Here is an 18820-nt window from a genome sequence, read left to right on the forward strand (position 1 = left end):
TAGGGGCTCAACTATGTCACTTAGCTCTGGGGCTCCAGGGTCCTGGTGTGTGATGACGCGAAGTCGCCAGATGTTGAATTTCGGCAGGAAAAACGGCTGTATCTCAGGAACGCGGGATCCCAGGAACTTGGTGAAACTGCCTTCAGATGCGTCTTCTTACCGCACTTCAGGAGGCAGTTGAACCACTAGCGAAGGTGCATGGGTTTAGCCGCAAACAAAAGAAAACCGCTGATTGGCTGTGATGGTTTTTCTGTGATAGCCACCTGATGGCTCAGCAGAAATGTCTCAAATTTGGTGAAATTGTAGTCACTGATTTAACACACAAGATAGCAGTTCAAAAAAGTGGGGTTATCGATCTTATTCCAGAGAAAAAATTTTTTGAAGTTTAAAATTTTTAAAAGTGAAAATGTTTGGGTTTCCTGTTGTTACACTATTGTCTTAATATCACTGTACTATATGTCAAAAGTTGCGCACTGTTGTAACCTTTAATTTGGTATATGAATCATAAAGATATCTGTCCACTGGGTTTTTTTATTGATTTTAATATGAAAAAAGTCAACGAAAATGTAGAGTTTTTGCACTTTTAAAAATAGTTACTAAAAATCTACACTTATAACACTAAACACAGTTTATAGCACTAATAAGCACGCATTTTTTAAGGTGTCTCACTTAGCTGTAGCACTTTTAGATCCGGAGGTATTAATTTTTTAAACGAAAAATGGGGAATTTTTTTTGCGCGGAGCGACGTGGACCGTGTGCGTTCAGCTCGCGCGCGGCGGGGAGACTGGTTAGGTTAGGTTAGGTTAGGTTAGGTTAGGTTAGGTTAGGTTAGGTTAGGTTAGGTTAGGTTAGGTTAGGTTAGGTTAGGTTAGGTTAGGTTGGGGTGCTACTGTCAGGAAACCTCCACGTTGGCTCGATGATTTGAAGGTTTGCTTCTGTCACTTGATCTTTGATTCGGTGATAGCGGCGGCTGACAAGTTATTGGGCTGGTGCACCCTGGGCGACGGTTAATAACTCCCCGTTTAGGGGTCTTGTTAGCCGTTGGCAAATGTCCTGGCAACTGGTGGTGGGTTACCCATGTCGGGTAACCCAGGTTGGAGAGCCAATTGGCTCAGTGGCTGTGAGAGAAGAGGGCTAAGCCCTCTACTCTTACAGCCGTGGTAGGGGTCGCGGGGGAAGAGGAGGGGTTGGTATTACGGTGCGCCGCTCTCCCTATCCTCCGCGACCAGGCGCGGCCATGGCGCAAACATGGTGATCGGTGGGGCCGCAGAGGAGGAGGACTGCCGGTATTACGGTGCGCCGCTGTCCCTATCCTCTGCGGCCGAATGAGGCGCGGCCATGGCGCAGGCATGGTGGTCGGTGGGGCCGCAGAGGAGGAGGACTGCCGGTATTACGGTGCGCCGCTGTCCCTATCCTCTGCGGCCGAATAAGACGGAGAGCCGCTGCCTCCGGTCTGCTTCCGGACTGGATGGCGTGCGGCTCGCCTTGGTGGTTGGGGGCGCGCCTGCGGGCGCCCCCCTGAATCGGTGGGACAAGGGTCCCACCCGGCGGCAGGGGTCCTCCAGATGTCGGAGGGCCCCTGAGAGTGGAGAGTCCGGTCTCTGGTGATAGAGACCGGCCAGTCGCTGAGGCGCCTTGTGCTAGTTAGATCCGAGGCGCCTCTTTGTAAAGCGGCCGATGGCATCCGCAGGGGTTTAGTGGGTAGTCTGGGCCGATTAGCTGCCCAGGAGTCCCACACTCAGTGCGTAAATGCATTCCCCTGCGAAAACAAAAAAAAAAAAAAAAAAAAAAAAGGTTAGGTTAGGTTAGGTTAGGTTTGACGGAGCCTGGGCGGCAGTGGCCTCCTTCTGTGAGACTGTTATGTCACAGAGGGAGGCCGAGGAAAGGAACCGCGAGGACCACCCCCTCGCGGAGCCGATCCGCAGAAGGCGGACGGGGGTGCGACGCAGGCGCTACCTTGCGCGCCTGCAGGCGCCCCCCTAAATCGGTGGGACTAGTCCCACCCGACGGCAGGGGTCCACCAGGTGTCGGTGGGCCCCTGAGAATGGTGAGTCCGGTCTCTGGCGAAAGAGACCGGCCAGTCGCTGAGGCGTCTTGTGTTAGATAGATCCGAGGCGCCTCCCTGTAAAGCGGCCGATGGCACCCGCAGGGGTTTAGTGGGTAGTCTGGGCTGGATAGCGGCCCAGGAGTCCCACACTCAGTGCGTAAATGCATTCCCCTGCGAAAACAAAAAAAAAAAAAAAAAAAAAAAAAAAAAAAAAAAAAAAAAAAAAAAAAAAAAAAAAAAAAAAAAAAAAAAAAAAAAAAAAGGTTAGGTTAGGTTAGGTTCCAATCTGGGTGGGCCCAGCGACGCTGTACGGAAGCTGTACTCCGGCGTGTGCCGGAGTATGGCGATGTACGGCGCCCCCGTTTGGGTGGACGCCCTTGCCGCGGAGAATAAGCGCCTTCTCCGGCAGGCACAGAAGGTGATCGCGGTAAGGGCGATACGGGGGTACCGTACAGTGGCGTTCTCTGCGGCCACAGCCCTCGCGGGCGACCCGCCATGGGAGTTGGTGGCGGAGGTGCTCGCCGAGGTTTACCACTTTGTGGCGAACAGGAGGGAAATCGGCGAGCACCCCTCGCCTGAGATGGTCCGGCGGGTCCGCTTGCGAGGGCAAGCGGAACTCATGCGGAGGTGGGAGGCAGACCTGGCGCGGGCAACGTACGGTGTACGCACAGTGGAGGCCCTGCGCCAGGTCCTGGAGAGATGGATGTTGAGGCGGCGCAAGCCTCTCACCTTCCGCATGACGCAGGTGCTCACCGGGCATGGCTGCTTCGGTGAGTACTTGCACCGCGTGGCCCAGCGGGAGACCGAGCCGGTCTGCCACGATTGTGGCGAGGCTCGGGACACTGCTCAACATGTTCTAGAGCAGTGTCCCAGGTGGAGTCGGCAGCGCCACGATCTGGTGGCAGTGCTCGGTGGAGTGGATCTGTCGCTCCCGAGTGTCGTCAATGCGATGCTCGGGAGTGACGGAGCCTGGGCGGCAGTGGCCTCCTTCTGTGAGACTGTTATGTCACAGAGGGAGGCCGAGGAAAGGAACCGCGAGGACCACCCCCTCGCGGAGCCGATCCGCAGAAGGCGGACGGGGGTGCGACGCAGGCGCTACCTTGCGCGCCTGCAGGCGCCCTCCTAAATCGATGGGACTAGTCCCACCCGACGGCAGGGGTCCACCAGGTGTCGGTGGGCCCCTGAGAATGGTGAGTCCGGTCTCTGGCGAAAGAGACCGGCCAGTCGCTGAGGCGTCTTGTGTTAGATAGATCCGAGGCGCCTCCCTGTAAAGCGGCCGATGGCACCCGCAGGGGTTTAGTGGGTAGTCTGGGCTGGATAGCGGCCCAGGAGTCCCACACTCAGTGCGTAAATGCATTCCCCTGCGAAAACAAAAAAAAAAAAAAAGGTTAGGTTAGGTTAGGTTAGGTTAGGTTAGGTTAGGTTAGGTTAGGTTAGGTTAGGTTAGGTTGGGGTGCTACTGTCAGGAAACCTCCACGTTGGCTCGATGATTTGAAGGTTTGCTTCTGTCACTTGATCTTTGATTCGGTGATAGCGGCGGCTGACAAGTTATTGGGCTGGTGCACCCTGGGCGACGGTTAATAACTCCCCGTTTAGGGGTCTTGTTAGCCGTTGGCAAATGTCCTGGCAACTGGTGGTGGGTTACCCATGTCGGGTAACCCAGGTTGGAGAGCCAATTGGCTCAGTGGCTGTGAGAGAAGGGGGCTAAGCCCTCTACTCTTACAGCCGTGGTAGGGGTCGCGGGGGAGGAGGAGGGGTTGGTATTACGGTGCGCCGCTCTCCCCATCCTCCGCGACCAGGCGCGGCCATGGCGCAAACATGGTGGTTGGTGGGGCCGCAGAGGAGGAGGACTGCCGGTATTACGGTGCGCCGCTGTCCCTATCCTCTGCGGCCGAATGAGGCGCGGCCATGGCGCAGGCATGGTGGTCGGTGGGGCCGCAGAGGAGGAGGACTGCCGGTATTACGGTGCGCCGCTGTCCCTATCCTCTGCGGCCGAATAAGACGGAGAGCCGCTGCCTCCGGTCTGCTTCCGGACTGGATGGCGTGCGGCTCGCCTTGGTGGTTGGGGGCGCGCCTGCGGGCGCCCCCCCTGAATCGGTGGGACAGAGGTCCCACCCGGCGGCAGGGGTCCTCCAGATGTCGGAGGGCCCCTGAGAGTGGAGAGTCCGGTCTCTGGTGAAAGAGACCGGCCAGTCGCTGAGGCGCCTTGTGCTAGTTAGATCCGAGGCGCCTCTTTGTAAAGCGGCCGATGGCATCCGCAGGGGTTTAGTGGGTAGTCTGGGCCGATTAGCTGCCCAGGAGTCCCACACTCAGTGCGTAAATGCATTCCCCTGCGAAAACAAAAAAAAAAAAAAAAAAAGGTTAGGTTAGGTTAGGTTAGGTTAGGTTAGGTTAGGTTGGGGTGCTACTGTCAGGAAACCTCCACGTTGGCTCGATGATTTGAAGGTTTGCTTCTGTCACTTGATCTTTGATTCGGTGATAGCGGCGGCTGACAAGTTATTGGGCTGGTGCACCCTGGGCGACGGTTAATAACTCCCCGTTTAGGGGTCTTGTTAGCCGTTGGCAAATGTCCTGGCAACTGGTGGTGGGTTACCCATGTCGGGTAACCCAGGTTGGAGAGCCAATTGGCTCAGTGGCTGTGAGAGAAGGGGGCTAAGCCCTCTACTCTTACAGCCGTGGTAGGGGTCGCGGGGGAAGAGGAGGGGTTGGTATTACGGTGCGCCGCTCTCCCTATCCTCCGCGACCAGGCGCGGCCATGGCGCAAACATGGTGGTCGGTGGGGCCGCAGAGGAGGAGGACTGCCGGTATTACGGTGCGCCGCTGTCCCTATCCTCTGCGGCCGAATGAGGCGCGGCCATGGCGCAGGCATGGTGGTCGGTGGGGCCGCAGAGGAGGAGGACTGCCGGTATTACGGTGCGCCGCTGTCCCTATCCTCTGCGGCCGAATAAGACGGAGAGCCGCTGCCTCCGGTCTGCTTCCGGACTGGATGGCATGCGGCTCGCCTTGGTGGTTGGGGGCGCGCCTGCGGGCGCCCCCCCGAATCGGTGGGACAGAGGTCCCACCCGGCGGCAGGGGTCCTCCAGATGTCGGAGGGCCCCTGAGAGTGGAGAGTCCGGTCTCTGGTAAAAGAGACCGGCCAGTCGCTGAGGCGCCTTGTGCTAGTTAGATCCGAGGCGCCTCTTTGTAAAGCGGCCGATGGCATCCGCAGGGGTTTAGTGGGTAGTCTGGGCCGTGCCCAGGAGTCCCACACTCAGTGCGTAAATGCATTCCCCTGCGAAAACAAAAAAAAAAAAAAAAAGGTTAGGTTAGGTTAGGTTAGGTTAGGTTAGGTTAGGTTAGGTTAGGTTAGGTTAGGTTAGGTTAGGTTAGGTTGGGGTGCTACTGTCAGGAAACCTCCACGTTGGCTCGATGATTTGAAGGTTTGCTTCTGTCACTTGATCTTTGATTCGGTGATAGCGGCGGCTGACAAGTTATTGGGCTGGTGCACCCTGGGCGACGGTTAATAACTCCCCGTTTAGGGGTCTTGTTAGCCGTTGGCAAATGTCCTGGCAACTGGTGGTGGGTTACCCATGTCGGGTAACCCAGGTTGGAGAGCCAATTGGCTCAGTGGCTGTGAGAGAAGGGGGCTAAGCCCTCTACTCTTACAGCCGTGGTAGGGGTCGCGGGGGAAGAGGAGGGGTTGGTATTACGGTGCGCCGCTCTCCCTATCCTCCGCGACCAGGCGCGGCCATGGCGCAGACATGGTGGTCGGTGGGGCCGCAGAGGAGGAGGACTGCCGGTATTACGGTGCGCCGCTGTCCCTATCCTCTGCGGCCGAATGAGGCGTGGCCATGGCGCAGGCATGGTGGTCGGTGGGGCCGCAGAGGAGGAGGACTGCCGGTATTACGGTGCGCCGCTGTCCCTATCCTCTGCGGCCGAATAAGACGGAGAGCCGCTGCCTCCGGTCTGCTTCCGGACTGGATGGCATGCGGCTCGCCTTGGTGGTTGGGGGCGCGCCTGCGGGCGCCCCCCCTGAATCGGTGGGACAGAGGTCCCACCCGGCGGCAGGGGTCCTCCAGATGTCGGAGGGCCCCTGAGAGTGGAGAGTCCGGTCTCTGGTAAAAGAGACCGGCCAGTCGCTGAGGCGCCTTGTGCTAGTTAGATCCGAGGCGCCTCTTTGTAAAGCGGCCGATGGCATCCGCAGGGGTTTAGTGGGTAGTCTGGGCCGATTAGCTGCCCAGGAGTCCCACACTCAGTGCGTAAATGCATTCCCCTGCGAAAACAAAAAAAAAAAAAAAAAAAAAAAGGTTAGGTTAGGTTAGGTTAGGTTAGGTTAGGTTAGGTTGCCCTCAAGGGGGGCTTCAACTCCAAAATTATGCGGGCCTCCTCGGATATCAGGGATATCGTGGACACCCTGGTGGCGCGCAGCGAGTCGGACGAAGTTCGACGCCTTAAGGCCGATAATGGTCGCCTCCAAAGGGAGGTGGCCATTATGAAGGCTGAGGTCGCTGCGCTCCGCCGGGGGTTCGAGGAGGCCCGCCGTGAGGCTGCTCAGGCTGCGCGGACGGTACAGCGGCAGGCAGCTCCAGTGGAGGATGAGCTGGAGCAGAGGATGGCCAGATTAATTGATGGCCGTCTGGCAGCGCTAGGACTGGCTGGATGTCCTCGGAGTGCCACTCGTCCACCTCTGGCGGGTGACAACTCCGAGGTGGCGAGGGCTGCAAGGACGGCCATTGAGGAGGCCTCCGGCCTGGGTCCGGCGCCGCGGCTTGAGCAGCCGGTGGAGTTGGAGGTTCGGGCCCCTGCACGCCCGGCCTCTGAGAGGCGGGGTTGTAAGGGGGTAGGTGCTGGGGGAGCGACAGAGTGGGGGCCCTTCGGGCCGTCGACCTCAACAGCTGTGGTCGACGAATGCCCGGAGCTCCCCTGGGTCGAAGTCCGGGGGAGGAGGGGGAAGGGGAAGGGCGTGGGAAAGAAGTCCCAGCCCAAACCTGCGGAGCGACCGGCGGCGGCCCCAACAAAGGCCACTGCAACGGCGCCCAAGGCACCCCCCAGGGCGGCGCCAGCGAGGGCGGCCAAGCTGTCGGCCCCTAGCTCCTCGGCTGTAATTCTCAAGTTACAGCCAGAGGCAGCGCAAAAAGGGGCCACATACAGCTCCGCCCTCCTCAAGGCCGAGCAGGCGGTGAGCCTGGAGGGGCTAGGAATCGGCTCGCTTCGGATTCGCCCGAGTGCGACCGGAGCGAGGCTAATCGAGGTCTCTGGCCCCTCCAACTCAGACAAGGCAGATGCGCTTGCATCGGCCTTGAAGGCGGCCCTTTCCGGCGTCGCGGACGTTTCCAGGCCCGTCAAAACCGCGGACTTCCGCGTGACGGGCCTGAATGATGCGGCAACGGCGCAGCGGATAAAGGCTGCGGTCGCGCAAGCCGGGAGCTGCACGGAGGACCAGGTCTGGGTGGGTGAAATCCGCTCAGACTGGCGGGGCTCTGGCTCTGCCCTGATGCGCTGCCCGGTCACGACGGCTAAAAAGCTGATCGAGGCGGGCAGCCTCACGGTAGGCTGGAGTCGAGTGCAGCTCCGGCACCTGGAGGCGCGCCCCATGCACTGCTACAAGTGCATGGGGAAGGGGCACACCGCATCGCTGTGCCCCTCGCAGACGGACCGCAGCCGGCTCTGCTATAGGTGCGGGGAGGCAGGGCATTTGTCCGCCTCCTGCACAGCGGAGCCCCGCTGCGCGGTATGCCGCGACGCCGGCAAGCCGGCGGGCCACGTGATGGGGGGTAGGGCCTGCAACCCACCCCCGATCCGAGGGAAAGGGCCGTCCCCTCCTCCGCGCGAGGGAAGGCAAGGGGAGGCGCCAGTCGGCCAAATGGAGGAGTGATGGGGGTCACCTTCCTCCAGGCCAACCTCAACCACTCCGCTAGGGCGCAGGATCTCCTCCTGCAATCCATGGCGGAGTGGGATTTGGATGTCGCGGTGGTCGCGGAGCCGTACGCGGTTCCCTCCCTGCCTCACTGGGCGGGGGATCTGGATGGCCTCGTGGCCATCGTGGCTAGGCCTGGTGCCGCCCCTCCCCTCGCGATTAAGAAGAGAGGGAACGGCTTTGTGGTGGCGGTTCGGGGAGAGTACGCCATAATTGGTGTTTACTTCTCCCCGAACCGGGATTTGCCGGCCCTGGAGCGGTTCTTGGATGCCCTGGGGCCGGAAATAAGGCGGTTAGCGCCCCTAAAGGTCTTCGTGGCCGGTGACTTCAACGCCAAATCAACGGCGTGGGGGAACCCGGCCACGGAGCCCAAGGGGCGAAAGGTGGAAGAGTGGGCGCTGGCCGCGGGGCTGTCTCTCCTAAACAGGGGGACAGCCCACACGTGCGTGCGACGGACGGGCGGATCGGTGGTGGACTTGACGTTCGCCACCCCCTCCGCCGCGCGCTCCGTGTCGGACTGGAGGGTGGAAGGGGGGGTGGAGACACTCTCGGACCACTTGTATATTCGGTTCGAGGTGTCGGCCGCCCCCCAATGTCAGGCGGCATCATCGTCCCGGGTGCGCAGCCGGTTCCCGCGCTGGGCCCTTACGCGGCTTGACCGGGAGCTGGCGGAAGAGGCGGCCATCGTCGGCCGCTGGAGCCTCCCGCCTCTAGACGGAATGGGGGTGGACGACGCGGCTGACCGTCTCGGCGACGCTTTCACAGCGGTGTGCCGGGCGGCCATGCCAAGCGTAGGTCGAGCCCCCCCTAGGCGGGCGGTCTATTGGTGGTCGGCGGAGATTGCCGCCCTTCGCGTCGCCTGCAACGCGGCCCGAAGGGCCTATAGTCGAAGCAGGCGGCGCAGTCCCCGGGACGAGGAGAGGGATGGTCAGCTGTATGCGGTGTATGTGGAAAACCGTAAGGAGCTGCAGCTGGCCATCGGTCGGGCCAAGGAGGAAGCCTTCGAGGAGCTGGTGGAGGGTATCGAAAGAGACCCATGGGGCCGGCCGTATAAGTGGGCGCGAGACAAATTGCGCCCACAGGCGACCCCGCTAACGGAGACCCTTCAGCCAGCTCTGCTGGGGGAGATTGTCGGGGATCTATTCCCCGGCAATCCGCGAGGGTTTTCTCCTCCGAGGATGGCCCGACAGCCGCCTGACGCGGAGGGAGAAGAGGTGGAGGCAGATCCGCCTCCCGTCACCGACGTCGAAATGGAGGTGGTCCTCGACCGCCTCCAGACAAGGAAGAGGGCACCGGGTCCAGACGGGGTGCACGGGAAAGTGCTTGCGCTGATTCTCGTGCACCTCGGGGAGGAGTTTCGGGGGCTGCTCAACCGCTGTCTGCGAGAGGGGCAGTTCCCGAAATTATGGAAGGAGGGCCGGCTCTGCCTTATTCCGAAGGGGAGCCGGCCCTTGGACTCGGCTTCGGCGGTGCGACCTCTGGTCCTGCTGAGCGAGGCTGGGAAGGCCCTAGAGAGTGTTGTGGCCTCTCGCCTCGTTCGGCATGTGGAGGAAGGCCCGGGACCGCGTCTCTCTGACGTGCAGTACGGATTCCGGGCCAAGAGGTCCACCATCGACGCCCTCAGGCGTCTGCGGTCGGTGACGGAGGAGGCGGACAGAGAAGGCGAGGTGACCCTGGCGACGTCGTTAGACATCGCCAACGCCTTCAACAGTATCCCGCACTGTGTAATACGGGAGGCGCTCCGGTACTTCGGAGTGCCCTCGTACCTGCGGGGGCTGTTGGGGGCGTACCTGGAGGAGCGGGTCGTCCTGTACGAGGACAGGGGAGGCCAAATGGTCCGGCGGGGCGTCGGGTGCGGTGTCCCGCAGGGGTCGATTCTCGGCCCTATCCTGTGGGACATCGCATACGATTGGGTCCTGCGGTGCCGGCTTCCCCCCGGGACGGGTGTCATCTGCTATGCGGATGACACTCTCTTCACGTCCCGGGGTGCGAATTTCGGTGAGGCGGCGCGGCTGGCCGAAACGGGCCTCGCCCTTTTGGTCGGCCGCATAGAGAGGTTGGGGCTTCGGGTCCGACTGGATAAGACCGAAGTCCTCCTCTTCCGCGGGGCCCGGACGCGAGGACCTCCCCCAGGGGCGCGCCTCCAGGTGGGTCATGAGGAGTTGAGGGTGAGTGCCCAGATGAAATACCTGGGCCTCATCCTCGACGGGAGATGGTCCTTTGTCCCCCACTTCCGAGAGCTGGGGCAAAGGATCATCAGGACGGCTGCGTCGCTGGGCCGACTCCTGCCCAATCTGGGTGGGCCCAGCGACGCTGTACGGAAGCTGTACTCCGGCGTGTGCCGGAGTATGGCGATGTACGGCGCCCCCGTTTGGGTGGACGCCCTTGCCGCGGAGAATAAGCGCCTTCTCCGGCAGGCGCAGAAGGTGATCGCGGTAAGGGCGATACGGGGGTACCGTACAGTGGCGTTCTCTGCGGCCACAGCCCTCGCGGGCGACCCGCCATGGGAGTTGGTGGCGGAGGTGCTCGCCGAGGTTTACCACTTTGTGGCGAACAGGAGGGAAATCGGCGAGCACCCCTCGCCTGAGATGGTCCGGCGGGTCCGCTTGCGAGGGCAAGCGGAACTCATGCGGAGGTGGGAGGCAGACCTGGCGCGGGCAACGTACGGTGTACGCACAGTGGAGGCCCTGCGCCAGGTCCTGGAGAGATGGATGTTGAGGCGGCGCAAGCCTCTCACCTTCCGCATGACGCAGGTGCTCACCGGGCATGGCTGCTTCGGTGAGTACTTGCACCGCGTGGCCCAGCGGGAGACCGAGCCGGTCTGCCACGATTGTGGCGAGGCTCGGGACACTGCTCAACATGTTCTAGAGCAGTGTCCCAGGTGGAGTCGGCAGCGCCACGATCTGGTGGCAGTGCTCGGTGGAGTGGATCTGTCGCTCCCGAGTGTCGTCATTGCGATGCTCGGGAGTGACGGAGCCTGGGCGGCAGTGGCCTCCTTCTGTGAGACTGTTATGTCACAGAGGGAGGCCGAGGAAAGGAACCGCGAGGACCACCCCCTCGCGGAGCCGATCCGCAGAAGGCGGACGGGGGTGCGACGCAGGCGCTACCTTGCGCGCCTGCAGGCGCCCCCCTAAATCGGTGGGACTAGTCCCACCCGACGGCAGGGGTCCACCAGGTGTCGGTGGGCCCCTGAGAATGGTGAGTCCGGTCTCTGGCGAAAGAGACCGGCCAGTCGCTGAGGCGTCTTGTGTTAGATAGATCCGAGGCGCCTCCCTGTAAAGCGGCCGATGGCACCCGCAGGGGTTTAGTGGGTAGTCTGGGCTAGATAGCGGCCCAGGAGTCCCACACTCAGTGCGTAAATGCATTCCCCTGCGAAAACAAAAAAAAAAAAAAAAAGGTTAGGTTAGGTTTTTTTTTTTTTTTTTCATAGGCTAGAATTTAATATATTGGGCGAATAATAGTCAAATATTTGTATCATTTATATATGGGCTCAGTTTGGGCTCCCTGCTATTTTTTTGCTAATTGATACAAAATTTGCAGGGAGTCCCACCACAGAGTATGTGGTATGTAAAATACTAATGCTATATGGTACAGTTTTACTACAAAGAAAAAGTTTTGTGATACAAGGTAGGGGTGAGAAAGAAGAAGAGTTTATTTATGTTCCGTTTATGGTCTTTAGGTTTTGTATGATTTTATTTATATGAGTATTGAGGGTCTTCGTTGTTTCATCTTTTTGGGCTGATTGTAGGAGATCGAACTCCTCGATCTGATGGCTCTGGCACGCCACGACGTAATCGTGACGTGTTTTTGAGAATATTGGGCACTTCGTCAGTATATGTTGTACGTCCTGCGTTGTGGTGTCGTCGCAGGGGCACTTGTCATTGTCTGTGATCTTAAAGCGATGGAGGTACGCCTTATGGTATCCGTGACCAGTTAATATTTGCGTAAGGGCAAAGGAGATTTTGAATGTGCTAAGGAAGGAGAAGATGTTTGTTAATGAGGGGAAGAAGGCTTTGGTGGTGGCACCCTGCGCGGCCGACTCGTACTCCGCCTGCCAAGCCTGGAGCGTTGCCGCTTTTAGGAGTCGCTTGGCGTGGGAGAGTGGGAAGAAATTGACCTCGGACGCTGTCTTTTTAGATGCCGCCTCTTTGGCTGTCGCGTCCGCGATCTCGTTTCCCACTATCCCGACGTGAGCCTTCGTCCACACAAAGTCCACCACCTGGTTCCTGGACCGCAGCAAGAACAGATCTCTGTGAATACGATTCACGAGATAGTCTGTGTTGCTGCGGTCTTGGATAGCCTTTATAGCGGATAGTGAGTCTGAAAAGATCTTGGCCGAGGAGTGGTCTCGAAGACGAAGCCACTCCAAGGCTTGGGCTATTGCGTACAGTTCCGCCATGAAGACGGTAGCGGTTCTGCACAATTTAAATTTCCTGGTCACGGATCCCCCCGGCAGTCCCTCCATGACAATGACAAATGCCGCCCCCGTGTCCCCATTGTCGTGTTTGCTCCCGTCCGTGAAGACATTGGGTGCCTCCGGGTTCATGAGGTAGTCGGTTTCCTCCTGCGTGGTCGCCGTGCTGTAGTCTATAGTGACCCGCTCGGCTGGATGCAGGAGGTCCCTAACTCGGACGCGCCGGTACAGCCCAATGTCCTCAGGGAGGGAGTCCAACATACCGGTCTGTTTAATGCGGTGTGTCTCACGCACCTCGTCAACCACCAGGTGTAAAGGCGGAAATCGTGCCAGTGCGTCGGCTGCGACGGCAGATATTGTATGGAATCCGCGTATTGCCATGATCGCGAATTTCCTTTGAAATGTCCGGAGCGCTCGGCGGACCAGGTGATATCTTGTTGCGGACCCCCATATCCCTGCCGCATAGGTAATAATGGGGGTCACGACCTGTCTGTAGATGCAGTCGATATTTTCAGGGTGGACGCCCCATGTGGGCCGAACGAACCGTATGAGATTTTTGTACACTTTGGTCGCTTTGTGTATAATGTATTTGGTGTGGTTTATGAATGTGAGTCTCTTGTCTATTATAACTCCTAAAAGTTTGATGGTGTCGGAGATTGGTATTTGAGTGTTGTTGATGCGGATGATGGCGGTCTGTGTGTGTTTTGTGAATGAGATGAGTTTTGTTTTGTCGGGCCCAAAGTGTAGTTTGACTCGTTCGCCCCAGGAATGGATGTCTTGTAGACATAGCTCGGAGACCTTTTCCACCTCCTCACGTGTTCGTCCCTCGACGATCAGCAACACATCATCCGCGAATGCTTGGATATGTGCGCCGTCAGGTAGGGGCAACGTGAGGAGTTCGTCCAGAACTATGTTCCAAAACACTGGTCCGCAGGCCGACCCTTGGATGCACCCCTTGGACATCTCTTTGGATGCCGTGCTGTCGGCGTAGTCCAAGGTTACGGTCCTGTTCGAAACATAATTCCGGACGATGCGGTGGATGTTCCTAGGGCATTTGATGTGCCGAAGCCGCCGAAAGAGTGCTGGCCACCAGGCATTGTCGAATGCTGCTTTAATATCCAGCGAAACTGCTACAACTTGCTTTTTGTTATTCTTGGCGTTGTTTATAGTCTTTAGGGCCAACTCGAGAGCGTCTGTAGTAGATGTTTGTTCTCTAAATCCGAACTGTCTATTGGAGAGTGTTTCTTCGCGTTCCGCTTTGTATGAGATCCGTTTGATCAATAGCTTTTCTAGGACCTTGCCGAACACGGGGATGAGTCCTATAGGCCGATAGGAGCCGAGCTCCTCCATATCGGTCTTGCCAGGTTTCGGGAGGATCCTGACCACTGCCTTCTTCCAGGTTTTCGGGAAGTATCCCAGTTCCAGGCACCTATTGTACAGATTGGTAAAAAATTCAGGATACTCATCGAATACCTCCTTGCAGATGTCTGAGGTCAAGTGGTCTCCTCCCGGGGCCTTCTTGTGACCGATATGTGCCAGGCATTCCCGGACCTCCTCGGCCGTAAACGGAAGGTCATCCTCCGAGTCCGGCAAGTCATCCATTCTGTTCCGCATTTCCCTTTGACAGCTCGTTGAATCCGGGGTATCATCAGGGTAAAAATGGTTGAGAAGTGCATGGGCGGTGTTGGGGCTATTGTCTGTGTATGTGTTGTTGATTTTTAAAGTTTGTGGTGGTCTTCTGAGAGGCGATTCTTTGATGATGCGGTTGGTGACCGCCCATACATCCTCTTTATCCTGTGTGTCGCAGAATTTCCGGAAATGTTCCGTGGACGCTTTCGATATAGCCAGGGCGTAGTTCTTCTTTGCCTCCTGGTAGTTGATAATCGCTTCGCCGAGCGGTCTGCTGGCTCTTTTTAAGTAGTGTAGCCTGTGATGTAGGCGGATACATTCCTTTTTCATATGTTCGAGGTCGTCTGACCACCATGGGTTGTGGGATTTAGGGCTTCGGTTTCGGTGGAAAACCCTGCTGCAGACCCGTTGAATGTTGGTGGTAAGCTGGTCCACCACGCGGTCCAGCCCTTCCCCAGAGAGAGCGGCAACGTTTGTTTGACCCACTAGCGGGGCCATGACTGGCACCAATTCCTCGCGGAATTGTTTCCAGTCCGCCCTATAGGTGGAGTATTTGAAAGTCGAGGAACTTTTTAACTTGTTCATTCTGTGGGGCGGTTTCAATACGTAGGTGATGCCGTTATGGTCTGAGGAGGGGCAAACCGCGCGGTCGACGCGCCAGTTGTTAACACTGTCAGCAAGGTTGTGTGAGGCGTAGGTAACATCGACAATGGAGGAACAATGTTTCCCATGTCTTATCGCCTCAAAGGTGGGTTCATCGCCTACATTGCAGACTGCCATGTTGTTAGATGCCATGATGGTGGCCACTTCTTCTCCCCTGTCATTCGCATCGCGATGTCCCCATTCCTGATGGCTTCCATTGACATCGCCGCCGACCAGCCGCAAGGAGGAGTTGGTCGTCCGCAAGAAGTTGTTTAATTTGGGCAGTGTGGATTCCTTGTCTGTGTCGGGTTCCACATAAATTGAGGCGACATCCAGGGATCTGGGACCAAAGTTGATGCGGGCGACGGCCAGGTTCGCGGTGGATAGCTGCGTGACGCCAATGGCGGCCACCGTGGATTTGGTAAGGATGCAAGCTCTGACTCGGGAGCCATTTGAAAATTGGAAGACGTTAATTCCCGGTGGGGGCCTGACTTCTAGGCCACTACCCACATAGGGTTCCGATATCAAGGCCACATCGAAGTTGTTATCGCGGAAGTGCACTAAAAATTCCTGTTGGGATGTATAGCACCGGTTAAGGTTACATTGTACGATGTTTATTGTGTTAGTAACCATAGTCGGTTGATTCATTTAGGGATTTTTGGGCTTTCAGAATCTTTGGGCAAACTTTAGTGTCAAGGGCGGAGTGTTTAGTGTTTGTGCTATTTGTTTGTTTGCAGTTGTAGCAACACATTTTAGTCGGGTCGGTTCTATGGGAGCAGGTGGAGATATGGTGCGCGGCGGAGCCGCAGTGGGCGCACGGGTAGAACTCCGCCTCGCATTTATTGCCGGTGTGCCCAAACTGTAGGCATTTCCGGCACTGCACGAAGCGGCTGAAGTCCGCCACGTGTACCCTCTGATGCTCCACGTTGACGCGGCCCTCCTCCACGAAGGTTCGTCGAACTGCCGGTGCCACTTCCAGGACTACATTGTAGAATTTGTCGTTTCTGTTCTTTAGAAGGAAGCAGAGACGGAGGTCGTCGACGGCTACCTGGTTTTGGCTGCTGATTATATCCAGCAGCTCCTCTTTCGGCGTTTCCTTGCTTACCCCCTTCAGAATGATGAGGGGCTTTCGGAGCCTTGACTCCTCTGCCACAAGTCCCGGGATCCTGTTCACCCTTGCCACAATTTCGTCTCTTTGCGCGGCGTTATCAAAATTCACCTTTACAGTATTATTGCGCAGGGTGCGTACTTGCGATGGCGCGAAAGTGCTGTTGCGGAAGGTGATCTTTTTGCGCCACTCGTCGTAGACCACCGGCTGATGTTCGCCGGTCGCCTTGGCTTTGATGATCATCGCCGGTTGGACGGGAGATCGCGGCGCGGGGCGTTTGGGTGGGGGGGTGGTTGCAGCCACCGATGCGAAGGATTTTGTAAGAGGCACCGGAGTAGGCGCTGGAGGGGGAAGGGGAGGGGCCTGCGCTTTGAGCTCCTCTCGGATGGTTTCCCGGATCGTTTGGAGGACGGCGTCAGATACCGGTTTGGTGAGTTCAGGCGGCTCGTCGTATTTGGCCATCTCTACGGCGCCCATGATGTTCTGCGCGAGGTCTTTGATGCGCTTCTTGTTAGCGCTAGTCACGCTTTTCCCCTCCGAGATTTTGGCCATAATTTCCTTAGCGGAGTCAACGATGAGCATGAACGCCGTTTGAAGGGCGGTCGGGGGGGCCGGGGCGGGTTCTGGGGTTGGTGCAATTGCCGGCGTTGGTGCAGTCGCAGGGCTTGGAGAGCGACGAATCAGCGTGGGTGGGGAGTACACCAGTGCGGGGGTGGCCATCGAGGAAGGAGAGAGCGATTCCCAGCTGGCCGGGATCTCGTCCTCTCCGCCCTCGCGTGGGGGGTTAGGTGAGTTTTGTCTGCTAGATGGAGTGCTGGGAAGCGATATCCACCCCCTAGACGGTGACGGAGGAGGAGTAGACAGCTGCCGATCAGTCGGGGATCTGCTATCTATTCGCGGCAGAGGGGGTAGGGGCGATCGCCTTTGAGCCCTCCCCCTGGGCGGGGGTGACCGAGGGGAGATACGCGGGGAGTGAGAGCGTGAATGCCCCGCTCTAGAGGTGGTGGGTAGCGGCGGGGGACTCTGCTGTGTTATAATGTCCGTAGGAGTCTCGGAGATGCGGGTGAGGTTCCTGCGGTTCCTGTCTGGGGGGCGAGTATTGGCCGCCTTACGCGGTGGTGAATGGGCTAGGACCATGTTGTCTTAGATCGGAGAAGTGTTTAGAAGAAAGTATGAAAAAAATTTAGAATATCGTCTATGTAAGTAAAAGTTGAGGAGGCGAGGGAGAACAACAGAAGAGAGAATAACAAGAAGCAACAATTTTCCAAAGTAGAGGACGGGTAGAACTAGCAAAGTAATCCTAATCTATTGTTATTAAGGGAGCTGTTAATTTAGGTGACAATTTTTGGCCCTAGGTGGCGGTAAAAGCGAAGTAGATCTGGCTATGGGGTGTCCCAAGTGAAGTCCCTTTTACAGCCTGAACACAATTGGGCGGGTGTGGTGGGCGAAAATTTCAAAAATGGGTGGTCCTATCGAGACGTGTGAGGCGTCAAAAGATGCGTCTCCGTTAGCCTGATAAGATGGTGTAACAAGCTAGCGAGGGTCCGATAGAAAAAATTTGGAAAAAAGGGGAAAAAGTGTGATTTTATTAAAATTTGTATGAAAAATTTCTATGTTACAGGTGAGAATGCAAGAAAACTGCAACGGAATGCGACGAAACTTCACAGGGAGCCGGGAGACAGGTAAGTAAACAGAACTACAAACAAAGACGATCAAGGGATAGCGAGAAAAAATTTTAGAGAGTTGTTTGAGTGTTAGCGCCTAAGTATGGCGTTCACGGAAACTATATGAATTTTTTAAAGAGAGATTATAGAGAAAACTGCACTGAAAACACTTGTTATATTGAAGGATACACGAGATGCACTAAAGAGAAAATTCACTGGGATGTAGGGGAACAATTAGGTATATGTCGAACACGTGCCTGAGGGGCTTAGGTAGACTTTTTGAAGATCGTGAAAATACGATTTCAAAAACGGGTGGTCCTATCGAGACGTGTGAGGCGTCAAAAGATGCGTCTCCGTTAGCCTGATAAGATGGTGTAACAAGCTAGCGAGGGTCCGATAGAAAAAATTTGGAAAAAAGGGGAAAAAGTGTGATTTTATTAAAATTTGTATGAAAAATTTCTATGTTACAGGTGAGAATGCAAGAAAACTGCAACGGAATGCGACGAAACTTCACAGGGAGCCGGGAGACAGGTAAGTAAACAGAACTACAAACAAAGACGATCAAGGGATAGCGAGAAAAAATTTTAGAGAGTTGTTTGAGTGTTAGCGCCTAAGTATGGCGTTCACGGAAACTATATGAATTTTTTAAAGAGAGATTATAGAGAAAACTGCACTGAAAACACTTGTTATATTGAAGGATACACGAGATGCACTAAAGAGAAAATTCACTGGGATGTAGGGGAACAATTAGGTATATGTCGAACACGTGCCTGAGGGGCTTAGGTAGACTTTTTGAAGATCGTGAAAATACGATTTCAAAAACGGGTGGTCCTATCGAGACGTGTGAGGCGTCAAAAGATGCGTCTCCGTTAGCCTGATAAGATGGTGTAACAAGCTAGCGAGGGTCCGATAGAAAAAATTTGGAAAAAAGGGGAAAAAGTGTGATTTTATTAAAATTTGTATGAAAAATTTCTATGTTACAGGTGAGAATGCAAGAAAACTGCAACGGAATGCGACGAAACTTCACAGGGAGCCGGGAGACAGGTAAGTAAACAGAACTACAAACAAAGACGATCAAGGGATAGCGAGAAAAAATTTTAGAGAGTTGTTTGAGTGTTAGCGCCTAAGTATGGCGTTCACGGAAACTATATGAATTTTTTAAAGAGAGATTATAGAGAAAACTGCACTGAAAACACTTGTTATATTGAAGGATACACGAGATGCACTAAAGAGAAAATTCACTGGGATGTAGGGGAACAATTAGGTATATGGTTAGGTTAGGTTAGGTTAGGTTAGGTTAGGTTAGGTTAGGTTAGGTTAGGTTAGGTTAGGTTAGGTTAGGTTAGGTTAGGTTAGGTTAGGTTAGGTTAGGTTAGGTTAGGTTGGGGTGCTACTGTCAGGAAACCTCCACGTTGGCTCG

General features: G+C 56.3%; 1 protein-coding gene across 1 annotated transcript; it reads left to right on the plus strand.

The window, feature by feature from the left end:
* Positions 1-7900: 7900 nt before the first annotated feature.
* Positions 7901-11514, plus strand: LOC135309707 (uncharacterized). The gene is made up of 2 exons (XM_064435933.1): positions 7901-8334; positions 11484-11514. The coding sequence occupies exons 1-2, from the start codon at positions 7901-7903 to the stop codon at positions 11512-11514; spliced, it is 465 nt and encodes a 154-aa protein (XP_064292003.1).
* Positions 11515-18820: the final 7306 nt, after the last annotated feature.

The sequence above is a fragment of the Plodia interpunctella genome, chromosome 4 (genome assembly GCF_027563975.2).
Source record: "Plodia interpunctella isolate USDA-ARS_2022_Savannah chromosome 4, ilPloInte3.2, whole genome shotgun sequence".
NCBI classification, from domain to species: Eukaryota; Metazoa; Arthropoda; class Insecta; order Lepidoptera; family Pyralidae; genus Plodia; species Plodia interpunctella.

Bases quoted from the DNA above. Each gene is read 5' to 3' on its own strand.
- LOC135309707 (XM_064435933.1), top strand. From the start codon at position 7,901: ATGGGGGTCACCTTCCTCCAGGCCAACCTCAACCACTCCGCTAGGGCG. The intron at 8,335-11,483 runs GTGGGCGCTGGC...CAAAATTTGCAG, and splicing joins AAGGGGCGAAAGGTGGAAGA to GGAGTCCCACCACAGAGTAT.